This window comes from Quercus suber, unplaced genomic scaffold (assembly GCF_002906115.3).
Source record: "Quercus suber isolate HL8 unplaced genomic scaffold, Cork oak 2.0 scaffold_5, whole genome shotgun sequence".
NCBI lineage: Eukaryota > Viridiplantae > Streptophyta > Magnoliopsida > Fagales > Fagaceae > Quercus > Quercus suber.
The window spans coordinates 510,115-535,906 of NW_027069471.1; the positions used below are offsets into that span (position 1 = coordinate 510,115).

Genomic DNA, 25,792 nt, shown 5'->3' on the forward strand with positions numbered 1-25,792 from the left:
AAGGAGTTTATTGAAATTGTGTAGTAAACAATTTTGATTTTAGAGTTATTTGGTGTAATATATATACTTATGCATTGCATATGATTTAATAAACCACACTTCCTTTTTTAGAAGGAAATTAACCACACTTAAGTGATTATGACATGAATAATGTTGCATATGATACTCTTTGTAAAATAGTTTGTATTTCTAGCATTATTATTTTCCTATTGAGTAATGTTACAAACAAAAACTATTTTATAATATTTTTACGAAATGTTGATGTGGCCAACCTCTTATTGGTTTTCATCTAAACTCACCATTAATATCACATTTTCATTTACTAATAATCACTCACCATATCAGCAGTTTGTAAAAAAAAATTGTGAAATAGTTTGTATCTCTAGCATTATTCTTTTCTATTTCATTAATTCAAAGTTTCTGTTTTTCAACATCTTCAAATAGCTCTTTAACAAACTATTACCTCCCTTAATTACATTTAAAACAGCCCTCATTAACACATGTTTTAGCAAATGGGTTAGAAGACAAACCAATATTAATTACTATTCATGAACTTACAAAATGGCCTCTTATAGAAACAAATTTACATATTGTATGCCTAATACAACTTTTCGATATTTGGGCCCTCTCTTGGCCATCTGTAAAGTATTTAAATGCAATTTATTTCTTTCTGGAACCCCCATTTTTCAAAATTTCATAGATACTACTTACAATATTACCATGCAAATTAACATTGATTGACTTTGCTCTTAGAGCATTCACAGCAGTATAGCTATAATGCTATATTGCTAAAATTTAGCTCTAGAAACACAAAAACCTTGTTGCAGCAATGGAGCTAAATCTAAAAATTTTAGCTCCATTGCTACAGTGCACATCTATAAATAGCTGTACACTGTTCATGAAAGCTAAAAAAAAAATTATTTTATTGAATTTCTCTCTCCTCTTCCATTAAAAAAGTATTTTCTCTTTCTTTCTTTTTCTTTCTCTCTCTCTTCAGCCTCTCTTCTTTCTTCCTCTTCTAGTCCTCCATTTTAGTCAAACTGTGCCTCTCTACTTAGTCCTCACACTTCGTTCCTGCCCAGCGCCGACCGAAGACCCAGCCTAGCGTCGACCGAAGCCCAGCCCAGCGCCGACCACTCTTTGTGTTCTCCGCCTCAAAGGCCGAACCTCCGAGCTCCACCCTCTCTCTGCTATCTCATGCCCAGCGCTGATGTGGGTTTGTGTTTGTGTTTTCCGATCTGTTGTGGGCAGTGGGCTTGTGCTCGTGGTGGGTTTTTTTTTTCTTTTTTTTTTTCCTGCTATGGACTACTGTATCTCATGCCCAGCACCAATGTGGGTTTGTGTTTGTGTTTTCCGATCCGTTGTAGGCAATGGGCTTGTGCTCGTGGTGGGTTTTTTTTTTTTTTTGTAGTGGAATATATTATTTTATTGTATACAGCCCCCCCCCCCCCCCCCCCCCCCCCAAAAAAAAAAAAGGGTCAGAAGACAAGCCAATATTAATTACCGTTCATGAACTTACAAAATGGCCTCTTATAGAAACAAATTTACATATTGTATGCCTAATACGACTTTTCTATATCTGGGCCCTCTCTTGGCCATCTGTAAAGTACTTAAATGCAATTTCTTTCTTTCTCGAACCCCTATTTTTCAAAATTTCATAGATACTGCTTACAATATTACCATGCAAATTAACATCGACTTACTTTGCTCTTAGAAGACTTCCAGTTATTTAATCTGGGCTCTCTCTTATATGAAATTGTTATTTTTTGTTTGATTTTAGGAATGGCAAATTTTAGATGCAGTTTCTTAAGTGTTATATGTTAAGTTCACCAATTAAATTTAAATATATCACTATATTGATCATTGTGGGCGCAATGCATGGCTTGGGGAGTACATTTTGGCCGAGTGGACCGGGGCGGAGAAAACATAAGGAGTTGCCACCTAGTTTTATAGTTTAGGAACCATGAATATAGTATCCTTACATGAAAGGACTAGTTTTATTATCAAAGTATGAGTTCGGAGTTTAAATACAATTTTAAGAAGGTGTTGGGCACACAAAACTGCCCGACCCGTGAGTCGGCTTTTACTCATTGAATAAACTTAAGCGTATCAATGCAGCAGTCATCAGGAATGAACTCAGTGGTTTGCCACAGAACCTGACCAAAGGAAGGTAACCAACACTATAGCAGAGCAAATGTTGGAGTTTGTTTGTTCTAACCAAATAATTGCTAGGGGCCACAATATATTCTGGGAGGATCCCAAATACACACCAGAATATATAGGTCCGTGACCTTAATTACAGGTCCTGAATTACAATCAGATGTCAACTCACGTATACAAAGTCTAATGAACAAGTATAAAGAAAAAGTCCTACGCTGAGATGTTAGCCATGAAATGTGTCAGTTTGATTTTTATGAGCAACGGCTTGGCCCTAATGCCCCATTTCTTTTTTATAAGATAGCACACATGTTAGATGACCCATGAGACCCATTGTTAACCCCTTTTATGAATTCATTTAAATTAAACGTTACTCCAATGATCGTCTATGCAAATGTTGGAAGATGTTAGGCTCACACAAACTTTCAAGCTCTCACGATAGAAGATAAAAGGGAGAGAGGGAAGAGAATGAGAGGAACAATTGTATTTTATTAAAATCAGTTTTATTTATTACACAATTACAATAAATTCCACACATTTGTTCTATAGTCTTGTTTTTGATAAACGTTTAATTCAATCAAGTTTAACTTCTAACAACAAAAAGGAATGCAGGTAGAGAAGCACCAGAGAAGGGTTTAAAGTACGAGGAATTTGTGTTGTACCTATAGCTTGAATTTTGCTTCTGTCATCCCCTAGAATAAATAGCACTATTGGACGTTGAAGGTAAAGATGTAGTTTCATTCACTGTTGGAGTACGATATGATGAGCAAGTTGTATCTAATTGGAGGAGGAATAGAAACTTCAAAATTGAGCACTTTAATTGCTTCTTTTATTGAAGGTCTACAACTCTGTTCGAAGTGAGCACACCAAAGCCCTACATTCAACCACTATTTGTAGCTCATCAAAATGTCCCCCTAGCCTTTGGTCCACTGCTTCAAGAACCTCTCCTCTTCCATGGAGCACCCGAACCCAATCCAACATGACCACTTGATCTTCTAAGGCCTCTTGGTCGACTGGTTTCCTTTCACAAGCTAACTCCAATGCAACAATTTCAAAACTATAAACATTTGATTCCTTACTAGCCTTGCGGATTACAACACATCCTGGATCTATATAGCCCCTAGTGTTTGCCAAATCAGTAGTTTTTGATGCCCTAGCATGGTCCACAAGTCTAGCTAATCCAAAATCCCCAAGTTTGGCATTCAAATTTGAATCAAGCATGATATTGCTTGATTTTTGATAGGCCACAAACGTATTGACCCCTCGTGATTAAACCAATTAATTAATTAGCCAAGTTATTAATTAATCAATTTAACATGCAAACGCGCGGTAGTACAAACAAATCACCAATAACCTAAATAAGCAGCGGAAAATAAAAGACACGGTGATTTGTTTACAAATGGGGAAAAACCTGACGGCAAAAAATCCACCGAGTGATTTTCAGGTCACCACTCCCGAAACTTCACTATTATCACAACAAGCAGTTACAAGTAAAGGAATCTCAAGTACCTTACCAACCTATAGTTGAACCCTTACCCCAATACCCAATTGGACTTGTTCTGTAGTGACAATTCCCATTTTCAATGCACGGCTCCCAAGTACATGACTAACCAATTGCACGAATCCTAGTACGCGACTTCAATCACCAACTAGAAAGAGATGTTTGCTGCAAAGTTCTTCAGTTCATTCACGATGAAGATCAAGAAGATGCTTGGTCACAAAACCCAAATACACAACAAGTTCTTTAGAAGAGATGAACTAGGGCAAAACTTTGTCTTCGGTCACAATTTGCTTCAACAGAGTTTTCTCAATGCTTTTGCAACTTGTGAACCCTTTGATGGCCCTTAAAACAATCCTTTTATATGTTTAGGGTTAGAAGAAAAGAAAGCCCAAAAACATATTCATGAATCCCAAGAAATCAGATCAGAAAATCTGATTTTATAAATCTCGACAGATAGCAAGGTGTCGAGCAGCTATCGAGCAGATGTCGAGCTTTAATGAATTTGCACTTCTTTAGCTTGTTTCTTGCACTAACTTGATGACTTCAACACTTGATATTGAAACCTTGTTTCTTAAAGTATTAAAAACATCTAGAACTACCCAATTACAAGTTGAGTGCATTTTGTCAAAGGATTAGCCAATTATATAAAAGAATGACATATGTTCTTTAGCAAGTGAAACCACATATGCCCTAACAATTTTATATCCCTATACAACACACAATGTTCCCATTCTTCATGCAAGTAAAGCAAGGCTGAGGCCAAATCTTGTACAATTTTGTACCTCAGTTCTCACAACAATAAGGTTTCTTTTCTAAAAAGATGTGAATCTAAGCTTTCATTAGGCATGAAATCTTAAACAAGCAATAATTTTCCTCTTTTTTCATGACACCAACCAATGAGTTGTACGAAATTCTTGTGCCTCAATTGACTAATGATTTTTACTTCTGATGCATACCCTCTTATTCCTTGTCTAGATTCTTCTGATACCTTTTTAATAGCAACAATGGAGTTTCAAGTCCCTTAAATATCCTATATAAACTCCACCAAATCCTCCCTGGCCTAGCTTCTCTTTGTCATTGAAAAAATTTGTCGCACGAGCCAATTCATCGTATGAAAACCTCTTAGGTCCTGTTCCCCTTTTAAATTCTTCATCAAGCTCTTCATCCAGCGCATCCCGGCCTACACCTCTTCCACAAGGCAAATAGAATAGCGACCAACCCACCAACAAAAATAAGCCCACCAAAACCGAATCCCATAGCTAGCTTGAACGTGTTCCTTCTCTTAGGGGTGAGGGCTGGATTGGGACCTTTTGGGATGGTAATGCTATTATCAATTTCCAAACTTGAACTAAAATCCCAAGAAGAAATAGTATGTATTGCACAACTTGCATTTCCTGTTGCGGCTGAGAAACCAAAAGTAACATATTCAGGTAGGTAAAGGCTCAAATCAACAATGTAATAGAGCAATTGTCTTGCTGTCACATTGTTGTTAAAACTAGTGAACTCAACACTCAAATTATGAGAACTAGAATTACAACTAATCCAAGCTTCATTTCTTTTCCCTTCCCTAATAGTAATATTACTCAACCATGACACATTAGCAGCAGATTTTATGGAGTTGATATCAATACCTACATGCTCCCCAGGCGGATCCCATTCGTTATTGGTCTAGATATCAAACTCCACTGCAACAAAAGGATTATTAGTTGAGTTTAATACCAGATCTTTGGTGGTAAGACCTAGAAGGCTACCATGGCACCTTATAGGAATCTTGGAATCACTAGGTGCAAGGAAGAAGGCCAGACCGTCAGCATAGTTAGGTTGATTCAGCGAATCAATGACAAAGGAAAAATGGGTTGTAAAATCTGTGAGGTTTCTGGAGGCCTTGTCCCAAAGGTGCATGGATTCGAAATAAGTGGCTCGACCCCCCAACTGTTTTGTGAGTATGCTGCGAGTGGCGACTCCAGGAATTTTGTCCAGGGTGTTCCTGGACAAACCAGAACAGTAACCTATCCTATTCCACTTTGAACAAATTTCAAGTCATTTCGGTCTATTTAGGGTGTTTCGGGACTTTTTGGTAAATATTGGCCAAAATTTAAGATTTGGCCAGCATGAAGTTTGTGCTTAAAAAAAAAAAAAAAAAAAAAACCAAACAAACAAACAAACAAAAACAAAACAAAAACCTGTTCTTAAAACCAAAACAAATTTGCATTCTTTACACCAAAAAACCTCAAAAGGAAAAAAAGAAATAAACAAAGGTACTTGTGCAATAAACTATAAGTTCATTTGAAATATTAATAAAATTATTAATTATAGTTGTTTAGTTGTTTTATTAATTTGTTTGTCTTTTATAAACTATAATTTATTGTATTGTTGTTTCATTAATTATAAAATTATTAATTGTTGTTTAGCCTAACATAATTTAATTTATTTGTCTTTTATAATGTATTATTTAATTAAATTATTAATTATTGGTGTTTAGTTGCTTATTAATTTTTTTTAATATCTCAACCCACACCACACAACCCCATGGTCCCATCTACCCCCACTCAACAGACAAGATTCACACTGCCAATCATATAAATTCACAAATCACAATACACTAAAAGACAAACTCACCAACACCACCAACTCAGTGACACATAGATAAAGTAAAAAAAAAAAAAGGACAAATAAATTGAATAATTATAAAGACTTAAAGACTAAAGAGTGAGAATCAGACCTAAAGACTAAAGACTTGAATAATTATAAGAGCACTCTCTCATATCACAGTGGCACAGTCCACTCCACAGCAAAACCCAAAGATTAAGAGAGAAAAGAGAGAGAAGTAACTTGTAAAATACCTTGAGGGAGGCTTGAGGGGCGGCACCGCGGGCCGCGACAGCATGTTAAGGCATCAGAGGTGAGGAAGGATTCAAGGCCAAGCATCGGCGTCGCAAGCTCTGATCCAATTGGACTGATCTCCGATCTCTGATGCCCGATCCAAGCTCAGTTGCTCGAGTTTCAAGTGGAGGCGTCGTCACCGCGTCGTGCCTATGTGCTTGATGATAAGGTTTCAAGCAGTCTAAGCAGAGGCGTAAGGCGTTGTTGAGGTTTTTTTTCTTTAGGTGGTTTCTAATTTTAGGTTAGGTAAGTTTCTGATTTTAGGTTTTTGATTTTAATCGATAGACGCGTATTCGTATTGTGTTTTGGTTGGTTGGCTGTTTGTTTGTTTGTTTGTTTGTTTTTTTTTTTTTTTTTTTTTTTTTTGGCCTGTTGGGTATTTAGTTAATAATGTATTTTGATTTAAAAATCTAGTTGGCGTTGGTTTTGTTTAGGATTGACGTTGGGCTTTTTTGTTTTTTGGGCTTGCTCTGTAACCATTTTGTTTTTTTTTTTTTTTTTTTTCAGATTCTCTGTTACAATTTTTTTTTTTTTTTTTAAGATTTTAGTTCAAAATTTGTTTGTCATAAAAATTTGGAGGGTGTTCCTGATTTTGCTGAGGGTGTTCCTTTTTATTTTTTTTTTATTTTTTTTTATGGGTAGACAAATAATAAAATTTAAATTTTTATATATATAATTTTTTTTTTTTTTTTTAGGTCAGGGTGTTCCTAGGAACACCTGAACCCAACATGGCGTTGCCACTGTATGCTGCCCGTGAGTTGGATAAATTCTTTTTCAGGGTAAGCTCTCTCATATGATATGTTAGTGTTGGAATTACTAAAACTAGTCAAGTTGAAGGATAGTGCACTTGTAAATGTAAATGGGTTAGTATAGTGAAGAAATTGGTGATCATAAAGAGAAAAAAGACGACTGAAAGGTGTGGAAATGAAAAATGTTTGATCGTGAGGCTGTTAACACCCATTATTGGAACTTTGAAGTGTGGTTGGGCTTTAGATATTGCAACAAATCAACGTAACATAAATATGCATGAGCCTTCTAAGAGCAGACCGTTGGTTTGCTGGCTAATGCTGTAAACAGCATCTACTAAAATTAGAAAAGACAAGAAATTCTATGAACTGCCAAGACTAGGAACTTATTCCTATGTAAAAAAATTGCTATTCAATTAGGAAGTAACTAGATTAAAGCATGCTGACACTATCCGGCCTAGGATCGTTCAGTGAAATTATAATTGAAACGAGGGAAATATAAATGAAGAAGATGAATCAGGAGGAGGCAGATACCTCATTGCCGACGTAGTAAAGGATATAGATGAATGCCAAAATGAAACAGTATGAAAAATGCCGCATGGTTGAATGCCCTTATGTCTACTGGAGGATTTTAATTAGATGCATAAATTGCCAAAAATGTAAATAAAACTTTTTACAAAAAGGTTTTTGTTAAGAAGGTTCTTTTTCTTTTTCTTTTTCTTTTTCCATTTTATTGAGAAGGGGGCACAAGTTGGTAACGAATGTGAAAAAGCTTAAAACTATGTTTTTGAACCATAAGTTCTGTTTGGTCAGAAGACAAGCCAGTAGTATTTTTATGAACTTACATAATGCATGGCCTCTTATAGTCTTATAGAAACTGAGTTACATATTGTATGCCCAATACGACCTTTCTATATTTGGGCTCTCTCTTGGCATCTGTAAAGTGTTTAAATGAAATTTCTTTCTTTTTCTCCAACCCCCACCACAACCCCCCACAACCCCCCCCCCCCCCCACCCCGAAAAAAAAAAAAATCCCTACAAGTCTTGGCAATTAGTATATGTCATATGCTGTTTTTTTTTTTTTTTTCAATTTTCGTAAATATTGTTTACAGTATTACCATACAAATCAACATTGACTAACTTCTCTCTTAGAAGACTACCAATTATTTAATCTGCTCTCTCTCGTATTAATGCCACCTTGCATTTCTTTGAAATGGAATGCATGTGATATGTTAGACCCATTTTAGGGCAGGCCCTAGGCCTAGGCCACTGAGGCCATCGCCTAGGGCCCTCTACTAGAGAAAAGCTCCCAAATTTTGGGGCAAAAATTGATATATATATTTTTTAAAGAGTTTTTATTTTTTTTTTTTTTTGAGATATAGGAAAAAAAAATTAGTTTTATATTTTTCCTCTACTTTTAAAAAGTCCCAAAATTGAGTAATGCTTGAGATAATTCAACTTTAAATACATGAGTCTTACAAATATATATATCACTAATCAAGAAATAATTTAGATAGGAAAATGCTAGAAATACTATAAATTTTACCTCAAAGCATTTACAAATTGATATGACAATTAATATTGTGCATTTTTAGACCCCTTAAAACACAACTAGATTAATCTAGTTAATTAGCCAAGTGATTACTTAGTCAAATTATCAAATCTAGGTTAACACAAATATATCATATCAATGTAAAGTGCGGTAAATAAAGAACACAAAGATATGACAACCCAGGAAAACTAAACCGGTAAAAAACTTGGGGAGGATTTAACCTAGCTATTCTCAAGGTAAATCGAATTCACTATGAAAGAATTAAAGTTTACACAATAGCAACTTAGACCACTAATATCCTATTGTTATCTCGAGTAGGAAACTTACTACCACAACCACGTGACAGCTCCGAGTCTACGAACTACTTCTTTCTTGAATTCCCAGCAAGTACAACCACTCCTGCTTGTATATCTTTAAGCTCTTGAATCTGCAACTGAATTGATCACCAAGTTCTTGATATAGTCTTGATCTTGGAAACCCTAAGTATGTGTGAAGGCAAACACCTCTAGATCTCACAAAAGATTCACACACAGAGCATAAAGAGCAACCTTAGAGAGCTTTTGGGTACAAAATCCTAGATATATAAAAGAGGCACAAGATGCACTCTAATCTCTCTAAAAAACATATAAAAATGTTTTAGGGTTTCCTTTATATATATGAGTGTTTTACTTGAAACCCAATATGTTTAGTAGAGTTTGGGCTGAATTGGAATTCTGCAGAAAAATAAATTTGCACGTGGTTCGACCGATTGAAAATTAGATTCGATCAATCGAGTCCTGCAGATTTAGTCCAATAAATTCTACAATCACTCGATTCCAATTTTACAAATAAACATACTTTGAGCAAGCCTAAACCTAAACTCTATATTTTGATCATGGTTTGCCAACATAATACAAATTGAAGTTCTAATACATTAGTCCCTAAGGTCTTAGAACCTAACAAACATGATTTGTGAAAGTCAACAACCTATTAAATGCATTTTTGAATTAATTTTTGTGATTGGTGATACATTTTTATAAGCCTCATGTTGTAAAATTTATAATATCCTTAGCATTATTCATTCAAATACTTATTTTTATTTTCTTAAAGTGTCACTAATCACATTCATTGCTACATCATTTAAAAGTTTTTTTTGTAATAAAATTTGTTTTAGTTTTAGAATTTTTTCAACAACAACAAAAAAGCATATTACAAAATAAAAAGAACAGATTTTGGTATAAAAAAAATTATGATATTAAACATGAGTTAAATATTATTTAAGTAATAACAAAAATGTCTCATTTAAATATATTGCGTAAGTCCTCCAAATTTTTTGGGCCGCCCTTGCCCATTGGAAACCCAATTAATTTATTAACAAATTTGATGAAGTTGAGATTTGCAGTGATGTGAATTCCACTGTTAATTCCTACATTTCAAGGCTGAGAAAACTCAAATGTGGGGATTTATTAATGCGTGGAACTGGCTTAGTCATTTTAACCCAAACCCTCCTTATTTGTCTAATTAATAATTCCGCTCCATAATAAATATTGGGGAGCTTAACCGGACTTTTCAAAGAAGATGAAAAGCTGTGGGGATTGGGAAATGATTGACCTTATTGAAGTTGTAAATAACCATGATTGGTACTTCGATCATGAAGATCGGAAGTTGTTTGAATCAATTAATGTAGCTAAATTAAGGACAAACTCAATCAACTTTTTTTTTTTTTTTTATAAGATAGAATTTCTATTCTAGTATAATTTAAATGTATATGTGTGTGAAGCTCCTTCCTAAATACTTAAACCCTAGCTCTTATCCCTTATACTCTACAAGTATTTATACTTGTGAAGTGATCATCGCACCAATGGTACGCAACAGCAAACTCAATCAATATTGGTTTGCAAGCTACAAGCTAAGGGTAAATATTATCAACGAAGAATATAAAACAAAAGGGAAAGAAATACTATAAAGTGCAAGACATGGACCTTCTTATTTAACTCTCAAAGTTGGTAGTAGGCCCATTTTCTCGTCCTGTTCTCACTTTTAAAGTTAATTGCACTTCAAAATTGAGTCAGCATGGTGACGTGTATGGGTGTTGTCTCTAACTGTTGGTATTTTCCTGTACTATTATTTGCCCTCTCAACAATTTGTAAAAATATTGTGAAAAAGTTTATAATTATAACATTACTCTTAACAGTCTGTAGCTGTAATATTACCCTGCCAGATTTTCAGATAAAAATACAAATTTTTTAATTTTTAAAGTGTAAACTAGAATTTTTGCACTATCAAAATGCATGCTTATTATGAGAAAGAGTAATACCAACAAAAAATGGACTCTCGCTCTAAGCACCGTGCTCTCTCAAGGGCAGAGGAAGCTGAACTTTTAAGAAGCAAGAAGAAGGTTAAGGATGTCCACCACGCTGATTTCAACGAAGGTGTTAGCGAGAATGGTCTCTCTCCACGAAGCAACAATGCTTGGGTTTCGCAAAACAAGTCTTTCGAGGAAAAACTTGTTGGAGAAATCCCAGGAGCTTATGCTCAAGCATTTGATTTCTACGACCTAATGGAGGACGATGTTGAGTCTGACGATGAAGTTACCGATCTACGTGAAGGTTTAGCAACTATGAAGCTATCAAAGGAAACTAAACTGCGCATAAGGGGGTCCTGGTCGAAAGCTCTGATTGTCAAGCTTTACGGAAGGAGAATAGGTTTCAACATCATTCAGAACAAACTCCAACAGCTATAGAAACCCAATGGAAGGCTTGGCTGTGTGGACCTGGGGAATGAGTTCTTCTTAACAAGGTTCTCAATGAAGGAGGATTTAGACGCAGTTTTGAGAAGAGGTCCATGGTTCATAGGAGAACATTTCCTATCTATAAGGCCATGGGAGCCATTCTTTAATCTGGAAGTAGCTAACGTCTCGTCAATCACAGTTTTGGTTAGATTACATAAACTGCCTATTGAACTCTATGAAGCGGAAGTTCTTAAGCAGATTGGGGAAGCCATTGGGAAAGTTCTGAGAGTCGATACTCATACTGAAATGGAAGCTCGAGGTAAGTATGCCAGGCTTTGTATACAGGTGGATGTAGACAAACCACTTATAAACACAGTTCTCATTGGAAAATTTGAGCAAGCTGTGGTGTATAAGGGCCTCAATAAGCTCTGCTTCGCATGTGGCAGAGTTGGGCACAAGAAGGAAATGTGCCCACACATTTTTCGGGATGCTGAGCTACCGCCAGAGAAGGAGGCATCTTGTTCTAAGGTGAGCAATACAAGCCCACGTAAAATGCATGTGCCAAGTGGTTGCGAGGCAAGTAATGGCATCGCAGAGAGCAGTACAAGGGAGCACGGCATGACAGAGAGTAGTGGAATGGAGCACGAGGAGGACAAATACGAACCATGGATGGTTGTTACATGTAGGAGAGGAGGACAAAAGCGAACAACGAAGGATATGCAGCAGTTGGACCCCACAAAATCATTGCTGAGCTTAAAGTAAAGAGCTACTATGGCTAAGGACAATCCCAGCAACGACCATTTTGTTTGGAAGGAGGCTACTACTACGGGCTTTACACCCGAGTCCAATATGGAGAAGGTTGGGCATGGTGGTTTGTTCATGGGCCCAAATGTGAAGATTGGGGGTTTAATGGCCAGTAGTGGAACTCAATTAAAAGCCCATGTTAACCCATCTGTAAAGGGTAAGAAGGTCATTGCCAGAAATAGGGTTTTAAGTCATCTGACCAATGAAGCTTCTAGCAACAGCACTCCCCTTCTCATTTCAGACCCACAAAATTCGTCCTTTCTCAACAACAATGGTGCCAATACTAGCTCACCCTTCCAATTCTCAGCAACTCCTCAAGCCAAGCTGGGCAGTAATCTTCGAAGGAGAGGTTATGGATAACCTAGCAGTAGCTCTAATAGGAAGCAAGGCAAGGATGGTGTGGATAATGGGGTGGTCTGATCAGCGTTTGATGGAAGCTTGGAAGATAACCACTCCTTTGAAGGGAAATAGTGTAGGACTGGGCTATCTACCATCTCGGGTCTTTCCATGATCTTGTGCGAGAAAGAGCCAATATGTCTGTTACAGCAAGGACGGCGGCGAAGATGGAGAAGACAGAATGGAATTCGAAGAGGGAGGTGGAATTGCTACTTCCTCATGATAAGTGCCCTCTCCTAGTCACTTTTACCATGAATATAATAATTTGGAATAGCAGGGGCATGTTGAAGCCCTATTTTCAGAACCATGTGAGAGGGTTGGCTAGGAATCATAATTCGACCATCTTAGTAATTATGGAAACCAAGCTTGGTGGAGCTCGTGCAAGAGAAATAACGGACAGACTTCCATTTGATGGCACCATTCATACTGAAACAATTGGGTTCACAGGTGGACTATGGTTGCTTTGGAACTCCGATATTGTGGAGGTGGTGCAATTGGCTAATACAGAGCAAGAAATCCACGTCAAAGTGAAGGTACTTGCTAATAACCTTTCTTGGATTTTCTCTGCTGTCTATGCTAGTCCTAGGAATGTAGAAAGGTGTATTTTGTGGGAAAATTTAATTAAAGTTGCAAATCTTCATAATAAACTGTGGGTGATAGCAGGGGACTTTACTGAACCCTTGTTGAATGAGGATAAGTTTGGTGGAAGACCAGTCAATTTATCTAGATCCCTCTTATTTAAAGATTGTTTAGACAACTGTAATATGGTGGATATGGGTTTTTCGGGACCCAGATACACATGGACAAACAAGAGGGAAATCAATAATCTCATTCAAGAGAGAATAGATAGGATTTTCATGAATCCTAGCTGGTGCCTTTTATTTCTGGGTGCCAAAGTCTCTCATCTCACCCGATGCCATTCAGATCATTACTCGGTGCTGTTGGAGATTGTTCCTAAGCAAACCACATTCCTTAAGAGACCTTTCAGATTTCAGAGCTTCTGGCTATCCGACCCTTCCTTCCCCTGAGTTGTGACTAAGGCACGGAATTGGGATGGGAATCTTTCAACTTTTATAGCAAAATTCACAAATGAAGCGACTCGCTAGAATAAAAATCAGTTCGGGAATATATTTGGGAAAAAAAAAAAGATTAATGGCTAGACTCAATGGAAGCCAGCGAGTTTTAGCCATCAACCCCTCTTCCTCCCTAATAGACCTTGAAAATCAGCTACAAAAGGATTTGGTGATAGTTCTGAATCAAGAGGCGAACTTGTGGGCTTTAAATCTAGAATTAATTGGATGGTGATGGGAGACCGAAATACCTCTTTTTACCATGTTTCTGCAATTGCAAGAAGAAAAAGGAACACAATCTCTATGGTTAAAAGTGAAGTAGGGGATTGGTTATCAGAGGAAAGTGAAGTCATGAATCATTTTAGAGAGGGGTTTATCAGAATGTATTCCACCAACCAAGTCAAGGTTGCTTGGAGTCATAATCTTCGGACTGGCTAGCAGATTAGACTTACGGAGGATGAAAAAAACAACTTGGATCAGCCGGTGTTAGATGAAGAAATTGTTACTGCCTTGTGGTCTTTTAAGGCCTTCAAAGCTCCAGGGCCCGATGGGCTTCATGCTGGTTTTTTTTTAAGGTTCTGGCTTACTGTGGGGGATTCAGTAAAAGAGGAGACAAGGAAAGCGTTTCTTAGTAGGAAAATACCGAATTATTTGAATAGCACTAGTATTGTCCTTATTCCCAAGATTCAAAGCCCTGAGTCCATCAATAGCTACAAACCCATTAGCTTGTGCAACTTGGTGTATAAAATTATCACCAAATACATAGTGGGAAGGTTGAGACCGTACTTGGATAAATTAATAGGCTTGTGTCAAGGTACCTTTGTTCCGAGAATAAGAGGTGTGGATAATACTATTATTGTCCAAGAGTTGATCCATACGATGGGTAAGACTAAGGGGAGAGGAGGTTAAATGGCATTGGAGATTGATTTAGAAAAAGCCTATGACAAATTGGAGTAGAATTATAAGAGATATGTTGATCTGTTTCAATCTTCCACGAAAGTTAATTGAGCTTATCATGAGCTGTATATCTTCGGTCACTGCCTCTTTGCTCTTTAATAGGGGGGCTCTTGAGCCTTTTATGCCCACTAGGGGAATAAGGCAAGGTGACCCGCTGTCCCCGTACATTTTTATTATGTGCATGGATTATTTGGGGCAATTAATTCAAGAAAGGTGTGAAGATAAGTCTTGGGTTCCTGTCAAAGCTTCCCGAAGAGGTCTGGCCTTCTCACATCTATTTTTTGCAGATGATTTGGTCCTTTTTGCCAAGGCTAACATGGAAAATTGCCTAGTAATCAGAGAAGTGTTAGATGAATTTTGTAGCCAATCTGGCCAGAGCATAAGCGAAGCAAAATCAAGGGTTTTCTTTTCTCCAAATGTGGACCAAAGTGATAGTGAAGCATTGAGTGACATTCTTGGCTTTCAATCTACAACAAAATTGGCAAAATACCTTGGCTTTCCTATCCAACATAGGAGTGCTTCTAACCAAGATTTTAATTTTGTGTTGGATATAGGGAAGTTCTTGGAGTTAAGGCCCCCAACTCCTCCTACGATATAGAGAAGATATGAATGTGTAGTAGGATCTTTGGGCATGGTGCACAAGTTATGAGTGACTTATGAGTGAGGAACAAGCAAAGATTGGTGGGACCCACTATGCTCAACCATCTACATGGTTATTCATTCGTCGTTATGGCAACCTATCTGTCGGCATGTGATGTGCATTGATAATAGCTTAATTTTGTATATTTATATCATTATTAGAAAATATTATCATACTTATTTTGAGTAAATTAATGCATTTTATATTTGATTTTGGAATAATGCTGAATATATAATCAATTTTGTGCTTATTTGAATATTAATACATGAATTTGTCTTTTGTAGGAGAATGAAATTAAATAAGTGGATTTGTGCAAAGAAGAAAACTTATGGACTTTACTTTTACAACGGCCATGATGAAGTTAAAAAGGCCAATCCAATTAAATTTAAGTCCGATTGGGACAAGGAATAAAAGGAAATTTGCACCAAATCCAAGTCCAATTCGGATTAGATTTCCAGCTTGCACATCAGTTCGTATTTTCGTCATAACTTTTGGCTCAGATGTCCAATCGAGATGATTCAAGTTGGGCTGGAAAGTTAATTTAAAGGGCTACAACTTTGTAATTTATTAAAAGTCCGAAATCTGACACTAAATTAGCCAAAATTGTCAGTTAATTGAAGTCTAAAAATCTGAAATTTTTCAAAAAATGGCTTTGGCTAATCTATTGGGATACTCTTTAGAGTTACATATTGTATGCCTAATACGACCTTTCTATATCTGGGCTCTCTCTTGGCATCTGAAAGTGTTTAAATGAAATTTCTTTCTTTCTCCAACCCAAAAAAACTGGTAGTCTTGTCAGTAAGTATATGTCATATGTCGTTTTTTTTCAATTTTCATAGATACTGTTTACAGCATTGCCATGCAAATTAACATTGACTGACTTTGCTCTTAGAAGACTACCAGTTATTTAATCTGGGCTTTCTCGTATTAATGCCACGTTGCATTTCTTTGACATGTTAGACCCATGGGAAACCCAATTTACTAACAAATTTGATGAGGTTGAGACTTGCAGCGATGTGAATTCCACTGTTAATTCCTACAATTCAAGGCTGAGAAAACTAAAACGTGGGGGCTTGTTAATGCATGGAATTGGCCTAGTCATTTTAACCCCAAACCCTCCTTATGTGTCTAATTAATAATTCCGCTCCATAATATATAAATATTGGGGATCTTAACCGGACTTTTCAAAGATGATATAAAGCTGTGGGGATGCGGGAAATGGTTGACCTTATTGAAGTTGTAAATAACCATGATTGGAACTTCGATCATGTAGATTGGAAGTTCTTCGATCATATTGGGTGGATATGTTTTGCAAGGATTTGTGAGTGGCCATAGGATGTGGAGATGACCAATAACTGGTAAGGCTGATTGGGTTGGAGGGAGTTTGGGACGAGTTTTAAGCTTGAGAAGCTTGTTGAAAATAAAGTTAAACAAGAGAGTTGATAGGAACAAGAGGAGGAAGTAAACCAAGTTGATGATGTGCAAATCGTCAGTCTTTGTAAGCGCGTCCAAATGGAGCTGAGTCTTTGTCTGTGTCTTTGCAAATATGGTAAAATGGCTCCCTCAAGATGGTCACCGGTGTGGTGCTTGCCACAACGTTTCCAGTGCCAAAGTCAGTATAAGGAAGCCTTTAGAGAATAACACAGAATATTAGAGTAAATAGGAATGCTTTTAGGTGTGTCTATATACCTTGTGTTGGTGCTGTGAGGGCTTTATATATGTTTCCACAGCCCCTAGCCGTTGTGGCTATTATTGTGGTTTTAATGCCTCTCTTGATAACGCTTCATGCTCAGTAATGTGGACTTTGATGGGCTTCCAACGATCTACATATCTAGTTTTGTAACCATCTGAGGCGTCATCTTCATCAGTGACGTGGATGTATTGACAAAGATATTTGGTTTTATGCACCTTCGATTTAATTTGATGTGTAATTTGACGACTTAGTGTGTGTTTGGCTAGCTTATTTTTTACCAACTTATTTTACTATTCAGCTTATTTTTGCTACTATTCATGGTCTCATTACACTTTTTGGTACTATTCATGGGTCTCACTGTACTATTTCAACTAACATTTACCTTTATTTATACTATTTTCAACAAAAAGTTTTCAATTTCAACCTATGTTTTAAAAAACGAACCGAACCAACCAATCCGACCGGTTCAACCAGGAACTAGCCACTAATCCAGTCTGGTTATGACTAAAAACAAAAAACACTAAAAAACCGAAAATAATTTAGAACCGGCCGGTTCAACCATAAAACCGGGAACCGATATGTTGTATTGAAAACTAAAACTACACATTTTTTTTTCAAAAAGTTGCATTTTTTTCCCTATTCAAATCCAGCCTTTAAACACATAAGAATGATGATCCAAAACTGTGGGAAGGAAGAAAAATTCAATGAAAAGAGAGAGGTAAAGAACTAAAGATTAAAATGTGATTCTTGATTTTTTTTTTTTTTTTAAGGTAAATATGAATTACCTTGGCAGCATCAGCTTTTTGAAATTTTTTATTTTGCAGCAAAAATACTTTGAGACTGAGAGAGTGAGAGTGTGAGACTATAATGTAAAAGACTTCAAAGTTAAAACAAAAGAGAAGAATGGCTTTAACTTTCGGATGGGACCAAGTTTGAAAAGAGAAATGGAAGTTTGAAAGAATGGATAGGTGAAGTATTAATGAAAAGAAAGGGTAGGTGAATCACTTTTATTGTTTTTGTTTTTTTCTATGTCTTATATGACTCACACCAGAAGCCACGTTACAACTTATAAAAAAGAGCAAACTTTTACAAGACAACTCAATAAAGGAAAGGGAAGGGAAGGGTAAAAAAAAAGGTCATGTCATGTCAATACTTGGTGTGTGTGTGTATATATATATATATTATACATTGTTAATTTGATTCTTCACGGTTATAAAATTTTATATATAGGCTGTAGATTTTGTAATTTTTATTTCCTAAATTTAATACACAAAAACTAAAATCACATTATTTTTTAAATTATATATATATATATATATATATATGTAAGAAAACGATTTGCAACCCAAACTCATCCCTTAGTGTTTAGGAGTCCCTGCAGACTTTGTTTGAAGGTAACCTGGGAGCATCTATTATCACCCTAATATCTGTGAAGTCCCAGGTGCCGACTTATTTCCCCCTACACATGCTCTAGAGCAACCCCTGACTGGCTAAGCTGCTCTCCCTCTCCCTAAGACTTCGAAGGGATCCAGCCAAGTTGGTGATCAAGGTCTAGGGGTTGGGGATGCCAAGGACAGAGGTAAAGGCAAGGAGAAAAAGAAGACCCTCTCGGAAGCCAAGGACAAGGAAGCGAAGGCCAAGAGTAATGAAGCTGATCCTAAGGCCAAGGATGTTGCCTCATCCCAGCCGAGCCAAATAGAAGACCCTCCTACCTCCAAGGCCAAGGCTTAACCGTTAGGATTTTCCTGTAGTTTTTTTTTTTTTTTTTTTTTTAGGGCACTCTATCACAGAATGTAATGTACTCCCTCTTTTGATTAATGAATAGACTTTTCTTTCAATTTTTTGTGTCTTTGCTTTACTTGCTTTCAGGCTTACTGTTATTATGAATAAACTTAATCTGTTGGCACTTTAGTTTTAACAAACACTAACAACAATACCCTGCCACTAGTGTAAGTAATTTGACTAAGTATCAACAATGAAGAGGTTAACCCCATATTTGCACTATGAACTGCTCTTTCCATAATGAAGGCTGAATCCAATAAAGATAAGTGATAAACTTTGTAAAAAGCAAGAAATGGAGAGATATCCTTCACTCTACTCAACACTTGGATAAATAATTAGGAATTTTGAATTACTCAGAGCTACCACCCTAAGGAGTTGGTTATAATCTTAGATCTGTCTTGATACTTAGTGAGAAACAAATAGATATCATGGGTTGTTAATTTCCCTTAAGTATGTGGTCCAAAGAGCCTCACACAAATAGGGTTCTATTTAATCACTTATAAAGATGTCAAAGCGTTAATTTCCCTAAAGCATCTGGTCCGAAGACATAGGCATGACTAAGGTTCTGTTTAATCACTTTATAAAAGATGTCCTGGTCTATTAATTTCCCCAAAGTATCTGGTCCAAGGACACAGGCATGACTAGGACTTTATTTAATCACTTTATAAAAGATGTCCTAGTGTATTAATTTCTCCAAAGCATTTGGTCCAAGGACACAGGCATGATTAAGATTCTGTTTAATCACTTTATAAAAGATGTCTTAGTGTATTAATTTCCCCAAAGCATCTGGTACAAGGACACAAGCATGACTAAGGTTCTGTTTAATCACTTTATAAAAGATGTGTTAGTGTATTAATTTCCCTAAAGCATTTGGTCCGAGGACACAGGCATGACTATGGTACTGTTTAATCACTTTATAAAAGATGTCTTAGTGTATTAATTTCCCCAAAGTATCTGGTCCGAGGACACAGGCATGACTAAGGATCTGTTTAATCACTTTATAAAAGATGTCTTAGTGTATTAATTTCCCCAAAGTATCTGGTCCGAGGACACAGGCATGACTAAAGTTCTGTAAAGCATCTGGTTCGAGGACACAGGCATGACTAAGGTTCTGTTTAATCACTTTATAAAAGATGTCCTAGTGTATTAATTTCCACAAAGCATCTGGTCCAAAGACACAGACATGACTAAAGTTCTATTTAATCACTTTATAAAAGATGTTTTAGTGTATTAATTTCCCTAAAGCATCTGGTACGAGGACACAAGCATTACTAAGGTTCTGTTTAATCACTTTATAAAAGTTGTCTTAGTGTATTAATTTCCCTAAAGCATCGGGTTTGAGAACACAAGCATTACTAAGGTTCTGTTTAATCACTTTATAAAAGATGTCTTAGTGTATTAATTTCCCCAAAGCATTTGGTTTAAGAACACAAGCATGACTAAGGTTCTGTTTAATCACTTTATAAAAGATGTCTTAGTGTATTAATTTCCCCAAAACATCTAGTACAAGGACACAGGTATGACTAAGGTTCTGTTTAATTACTGTATAAAAGATGTCTTAGTGTATTAATTTCCCCAAAGCATCTGGTCCGAGGACACAGGCATAACTAAGGTTCTGTTTAATCACTTTATAAAAGATGTCTTAGTGTATTAATTTCCCCAAAGCATCTAGTCCGAGGGCACATGCATGACTAAGGTTCTGTTTAATCACTTTATAAAAGATGTCCTAGTGTATTAATTTCCCCAAAGCATCTGGTCCGTAGACACAGGCATGACTAAGGTTCTGTTTATTCACTTTATAAAAGATGTTAGAGTGGGAAGCACAATTATTTACACAACAAATAAGCACATGACAAAGGAAACTTTCATTAATAATAATACATTTTCAGGTTGTTCACATTCCAAGGATGGGGTATTACATGCTCATCTAGGTCCTCGAGAAAATATGCTCCTATACCAGCCACAGAGGTGATGCGATAAGGTCCTTCCCAATTAAGCCCTAGCTTCCCCAATGCTAGGTTCTTTGCAGTACATAGAACCTTTCTCAATACCAAGTCACCAAGCACTAATGGCCTCTGTTTTACGTTGGCATCATATCCTCACTTGAGCTTGTGTTGGTAGTACGCCAGTTGGACCGTTGCGTTTTCCCTCCTCTCTTCAATCAGGTCTAGGCTTTTTTCCAACAAACCGTCATTATTACTCAAATCAAAAGTACTTGTCCTCAACGTCGGGAAGCCGTCTCTAAAGGGATAATAGCATCGGCTCCATATGTCATTGAGAAAGGAGTCTCCCCTGTCAACTTGTGAGGTATGGTTTGGTATGTCCACAGGACATGTGACAATTTTTATATCCATTTTCCCTTCGCATCGTCCAGCCTCTTCTTGAGTCCGCTTACAATGGCCTTGTTAACAGCCTCAGCTTGTTCATTTCCTTGCGGATAGACTGGAGTAGAATATTTATTTGTAATTCACAAGTCACAGCAGTATCTCTTGAAAGATTTGTTATCAAACTGAAGGCCATTGTTCAAGGTGAGGGTACAAAGGACTCCGAATCATGTTGAAAGGCCACAATCTGAATGACCCCTTGTGATTAAACCTAACTAATTAATTAGCCAAGTTGCTAATTAATCAATTAATCATGCAATTGCGTGGAAGCACAAACAAATCACCAAAAACTAAATATGCAGCGGAAATTAAATAACACGGTGATTTGTTTACGAATGGGGAAAACCCTAACGGCATAAACTCCACCGGGTGATTTTCAGGTCACCACTTCCGAAACTCCACTATTATCAAATCAAGCGGTTACAAGTAAAGGAATCCCAAGTACCTTACCAACCTACAGTTGAACCCTTACCCCAATACCCAATTGGACTTGATCTGTAGCAACAGTTCCCACCTTTGATGCACGGCTCCCAAGTACATGACTAACCAATTTGATGTGCAGATCCCAGTATGCGGCTTACTCCTTTGCACGAATCCCAATACGTGACTAACTCCACAGCAACCCTTTGATTGTTGTAGTTGATTTGCAGCAGCTTCACATAGAAACACCAATAAGATCTTCAATGTTGGTACAAGTGACTTTGCTTGGTTACAAAACCCAAAGGCGTACAAGAAATGCAGTAACAACTCTTTCTTCTGTAGGAGGAGGCTAGGGTTTCAAAAAGAAAACCTTATGAAGCTCTCTAGGGTTAGGNAGGTGTATGGGATATTGGCTCAGTGAGTCCAGTACAATAAATTTGTAGAGAGTGAGTCAAAGAACTAGACCTTAATGAATTTAACAACGGCTAGTATAGATTTAAAAGATGATCAAGAAAGAACAAGTCACATAGGACTAATTGAATTCACTGTCCGAGGAGACAAACCTTGGTACAAATCAATAAAACTGATTACTAATGCAACTTTGAAAGTAGCTGCAGTGTATTTAATGCGGAGATAGCAGCTTTCCTTTAGATATTTTTGGGTTCCCTACCTTCTCGTGTGTTCATGAGGCACGCTTTTAACACTAGAGCTTCTATGGAGGTCATTTTCATCGTTGGAATATGTGTCTGAGCTATATTTGTCATAGTCGAGGAGGAATTTCTTTTCAGACCGCCTTCTACTCCTTTCTTACTTATGAGACTCTAAACTGGAATCTCTCATAACTATTTATCCCTTCTCAGACATGCCAACGTCCTCAGATGAGGCCCAAGGTCCAATATATAATTTTAGGCCCTTATCCCTACAATAGCCCCTCAAAACTCCGGTTTTTCCCTCTCATTTGAGGAGAAAAGGCAGGGTTTTTTATTTTTAAGTGACAAAACCATTTATCTCTCTAGTTCAAACATGCGGGAGTGTTGTTTTGCGCACCCCATGATTGCTACTGACGCTTCGTGGCTTGTGAGGCGTCATTAATTGCTCTAGGCGGCATTATATTCCCCACATCCACCAGTGAGGCGCAGATCCAATGGCTGACTTTTTTCCTTAGGTTTTGAGCGGGATAACTCCCACTCAATCCCACCCTCTATATAAAGTATCCGGAGAAATCATTTCCCTCATTTTACAAGTCTTCAAATTTTCCAGAGATCCTAAGCACTCAAACTCACAGAGCTCTCCGAGTTACCAAATTTCCCACACGTTTCCTCTTAAGAAATCCTTGAAAATCTTTCTAAAGGTTTCAAGGACTAACACACATAGTTCTCATAAGTTTCTATTTCTTCAAACTTCTCTTTTTCTACTCGGCCCACCTTCTTAGCCTTCTAGTTCTTACTTCTTCATTTACCAATTTTAGCTGTTTCCCTTTAACCGATCTAGATCGGTTGGTTTAAGCACCTACTAGACTCTCCTGCCAAAATAGATCCTTTAAGAATGAATATCACATACCGCAGGGAGTAGCCCTGCGATACTATTCCGCAGAACAAATAATGACACACAGGGAGGAAGGGGAAGTTGTCATCCCATGATAACTTTCATAGAAGGGGGAAGACTCTCCCTATGGGTAGGATAACATGAAATTACCTTCTCAACCATAGAATCTACCCACACCAATGTGCGCCCAATCTATTTAGGGTTTTAGTTAGTGTCGATGCTCTCAATGAGTATCTGGGCTTGGGGCTCACCTGGCATGATGTGGTCCATATGTACGAGTGCCACAACCTTAAAGGTACAGGATTTCAACTCAAATCTCGATCTGATGTTGTTAGGCTCATCTCATGTCTCCCCAAATCTAACAAGGGGATGAAAGACAACTTCCTGATTGCTTCGGGGGTGTGGCATGAAGGCCTTCATTACCAAGTTCGAGAGGGAAAGCTAGGTACCTTCAAGTTAGGTTCCATAGCGAGAAATTTAGGTTCTTTAACCATAACTATGTCATTATTGCTCTTTCATTTTGTTTTCATTTTGATGATGAATTTTAATTTTCTAACCATATTTAGCTCCTCGACTACTTTTGCAGACAAAAATCACATAGCACCTCGGCTCAATCTGACCAACGTCAAAGCTCTCAATTATTTGCTACGGTCCGAGATCTTCGTAAGTGAAGATAGGCAGTTGAGAGCAGTCCATTTAATTTTGGACTTTAAACCCATTTCGAAAATATTTGAAGAAGTAGGCCACGCCATAAGATCAGGTGATCAAGAGCTGGCCCGGATAGACATATCGAATCTTTCTTCTGTAGGAGGAGGCTAGGGTTTCAAAAAGAAAACCTTATGAAGCTCTCTAGGGTTAGGTTTTTCTTTTTCCCACCTCCTTTAAATAGGAGCTTAATGGGCTCTCCTATTCCAAATAAGTTTACACAAACCTTGGGCTTTCCTAGTCCAATAAGGATTATACAAACCCATAAACAAATAGCCTTTTAGATTAAAAATGTTGTGGCTATAATTTGAAAATCCGTAAACTCGATCGATCGAGACATCTATCGAGCTTTAATGAATCTCGACAGATAGTGCTTCTGTCGAGGAGGTATCGAAACCTGCAGATTGCACTTTTCTTGAGCAATTCTTGAGTAATCTTCATATCTTCAATTTAACCACTTGTGATGATCATCTTGAACCTACTTAGATTTACCCAAATACAAATAAAGTGCGTTTTGTCAAAGGATAGACCAATTACATAAAAATATGTCCCCAACACATGTGACGATGTTTTTCCATATAATCTTCTTAGCATCCACGTCTTTGATGTTTGCTAGAGGTTCAGTTTCGACCCACTTAGTGAAGTAGTTTGTGCCGATCAACAGGTATCTCTTGTTTCCTACTACCTTGGGGAAAGGGCCCACAATGTCTAAACTCCATTGAGCAAATGGCCAGGGGCTAGACAGAGGATTAATGACTCTTCCCGGTTGGCGTATGTTTGGTGCGAACCTTTAGCACTGGTATATGTAATGAGAGAGTTTGCGTGTGGCGTGTACCACTACCAAAATAGCTTTTTCCAATGGCAGATAACAGATATTGGCCTTTGTGTGCCATCATCAACTCATATCAAGACTAAGCTTACGACATGAGGGGCCATAGCAATATAGACGAACGAGACCTCATCCATCTTAGGAATGTACATGATAGGTGGCCAAGAGAGATATTCCTTCAGTTGCTTAAAGGCTAGGGCACACTCCTCTATCCACTCAAATCCCTTCCATTTATTCATCAGTAGGAAGAAGGGCCTGCATCTATCCGCTGACCGAGAGATAAATTGGTTTAAGGCAGCAGTCATCCCTGTTAGTTTCTAGACCTCTTTAGGATTTTGAGGTGGCTAGAGGTTGTTAATTGCCTTAATCTGGTCAGGATTGACTTCAATTCCTCGATGAGTGACCATGTAGCCTAAAAACTTGCCTGATCCAACACCAAAAGAACATTTAGAAGCATTGAGTTGTAGTTTGTGGCTCCTCAGGATTTCAAAAATATTTCTGAGATCTCCCATGTGCTCGAACACTACCTTACTTTTCACCACCATGTCATTTATATAGACCTTAATATTCTTGCCCAATTGTAGTTCAAACATCCTTGTCATCATTCTTTGATAAGTGGACTCAGCATTTTTCATACCAAATAGCATCACTTTGTAATGGTAGTTTCTAGTGGGTGTGACGAAAGCCGTTTTTTCTTAATCATCCAGAACTAGTGGTATCTGGTGATATCCTTGAAAGGCATCCAAGAAACTCATCCGAGGCATAGGGAAGGGATCTTTCGAGCAAGTTTTATTTAGGTCTGTGAAGTCTACACATACTTGCCATTTTCCACTCTTCTTTTTCACCACCACAGTATTGGCCAGCCACTCAGGGTAGAACACCTCCCTGATAGCCCCCGCCTACCTGAGCTTCTTCACCTCATCTCTGACAACATCAGAGTGATCCTTGGTCAAGCGCTGAGGTGGTTGCTTCTTAGGGGTGACAGATGGGTTAACATTTAAATGGTGGCAAATGAAGC

The 25,792-nt window shown here is 37.4% G+C and overlaps 1 protein-coding gene and 1 pseudogene across 1 annotated transcript; one reads left to right on the plus strand and one right to left on the minus strand.

Moving 5' to 3' along the window:
- Positions 1-2,894: 2,894 nt before the first annotated feature.
- LOC111995953 (L-type lectin-domain containing receptor kinase IX.1-like) lies at positions 2,895-7,826 on the minus strand (annotated as a pseudogene).
- A 5,060-nt stretch (positions 7,827-12,886) lies between these two features.
- On the plus strand, positions 12,887-13,777 carry LOC111995958 (uncharacterized). Its single transcript, XM_024027902.1, has one exon. It carries the CDS (start codon positions 12,887-12,889, stop codon positions 13,775-13,777), a length of 891 nt encoding a protein of 296 aa, XP_023883670.1.
- Positions 13,778-25,792: the final 12,015 nt, after the last annotated feature.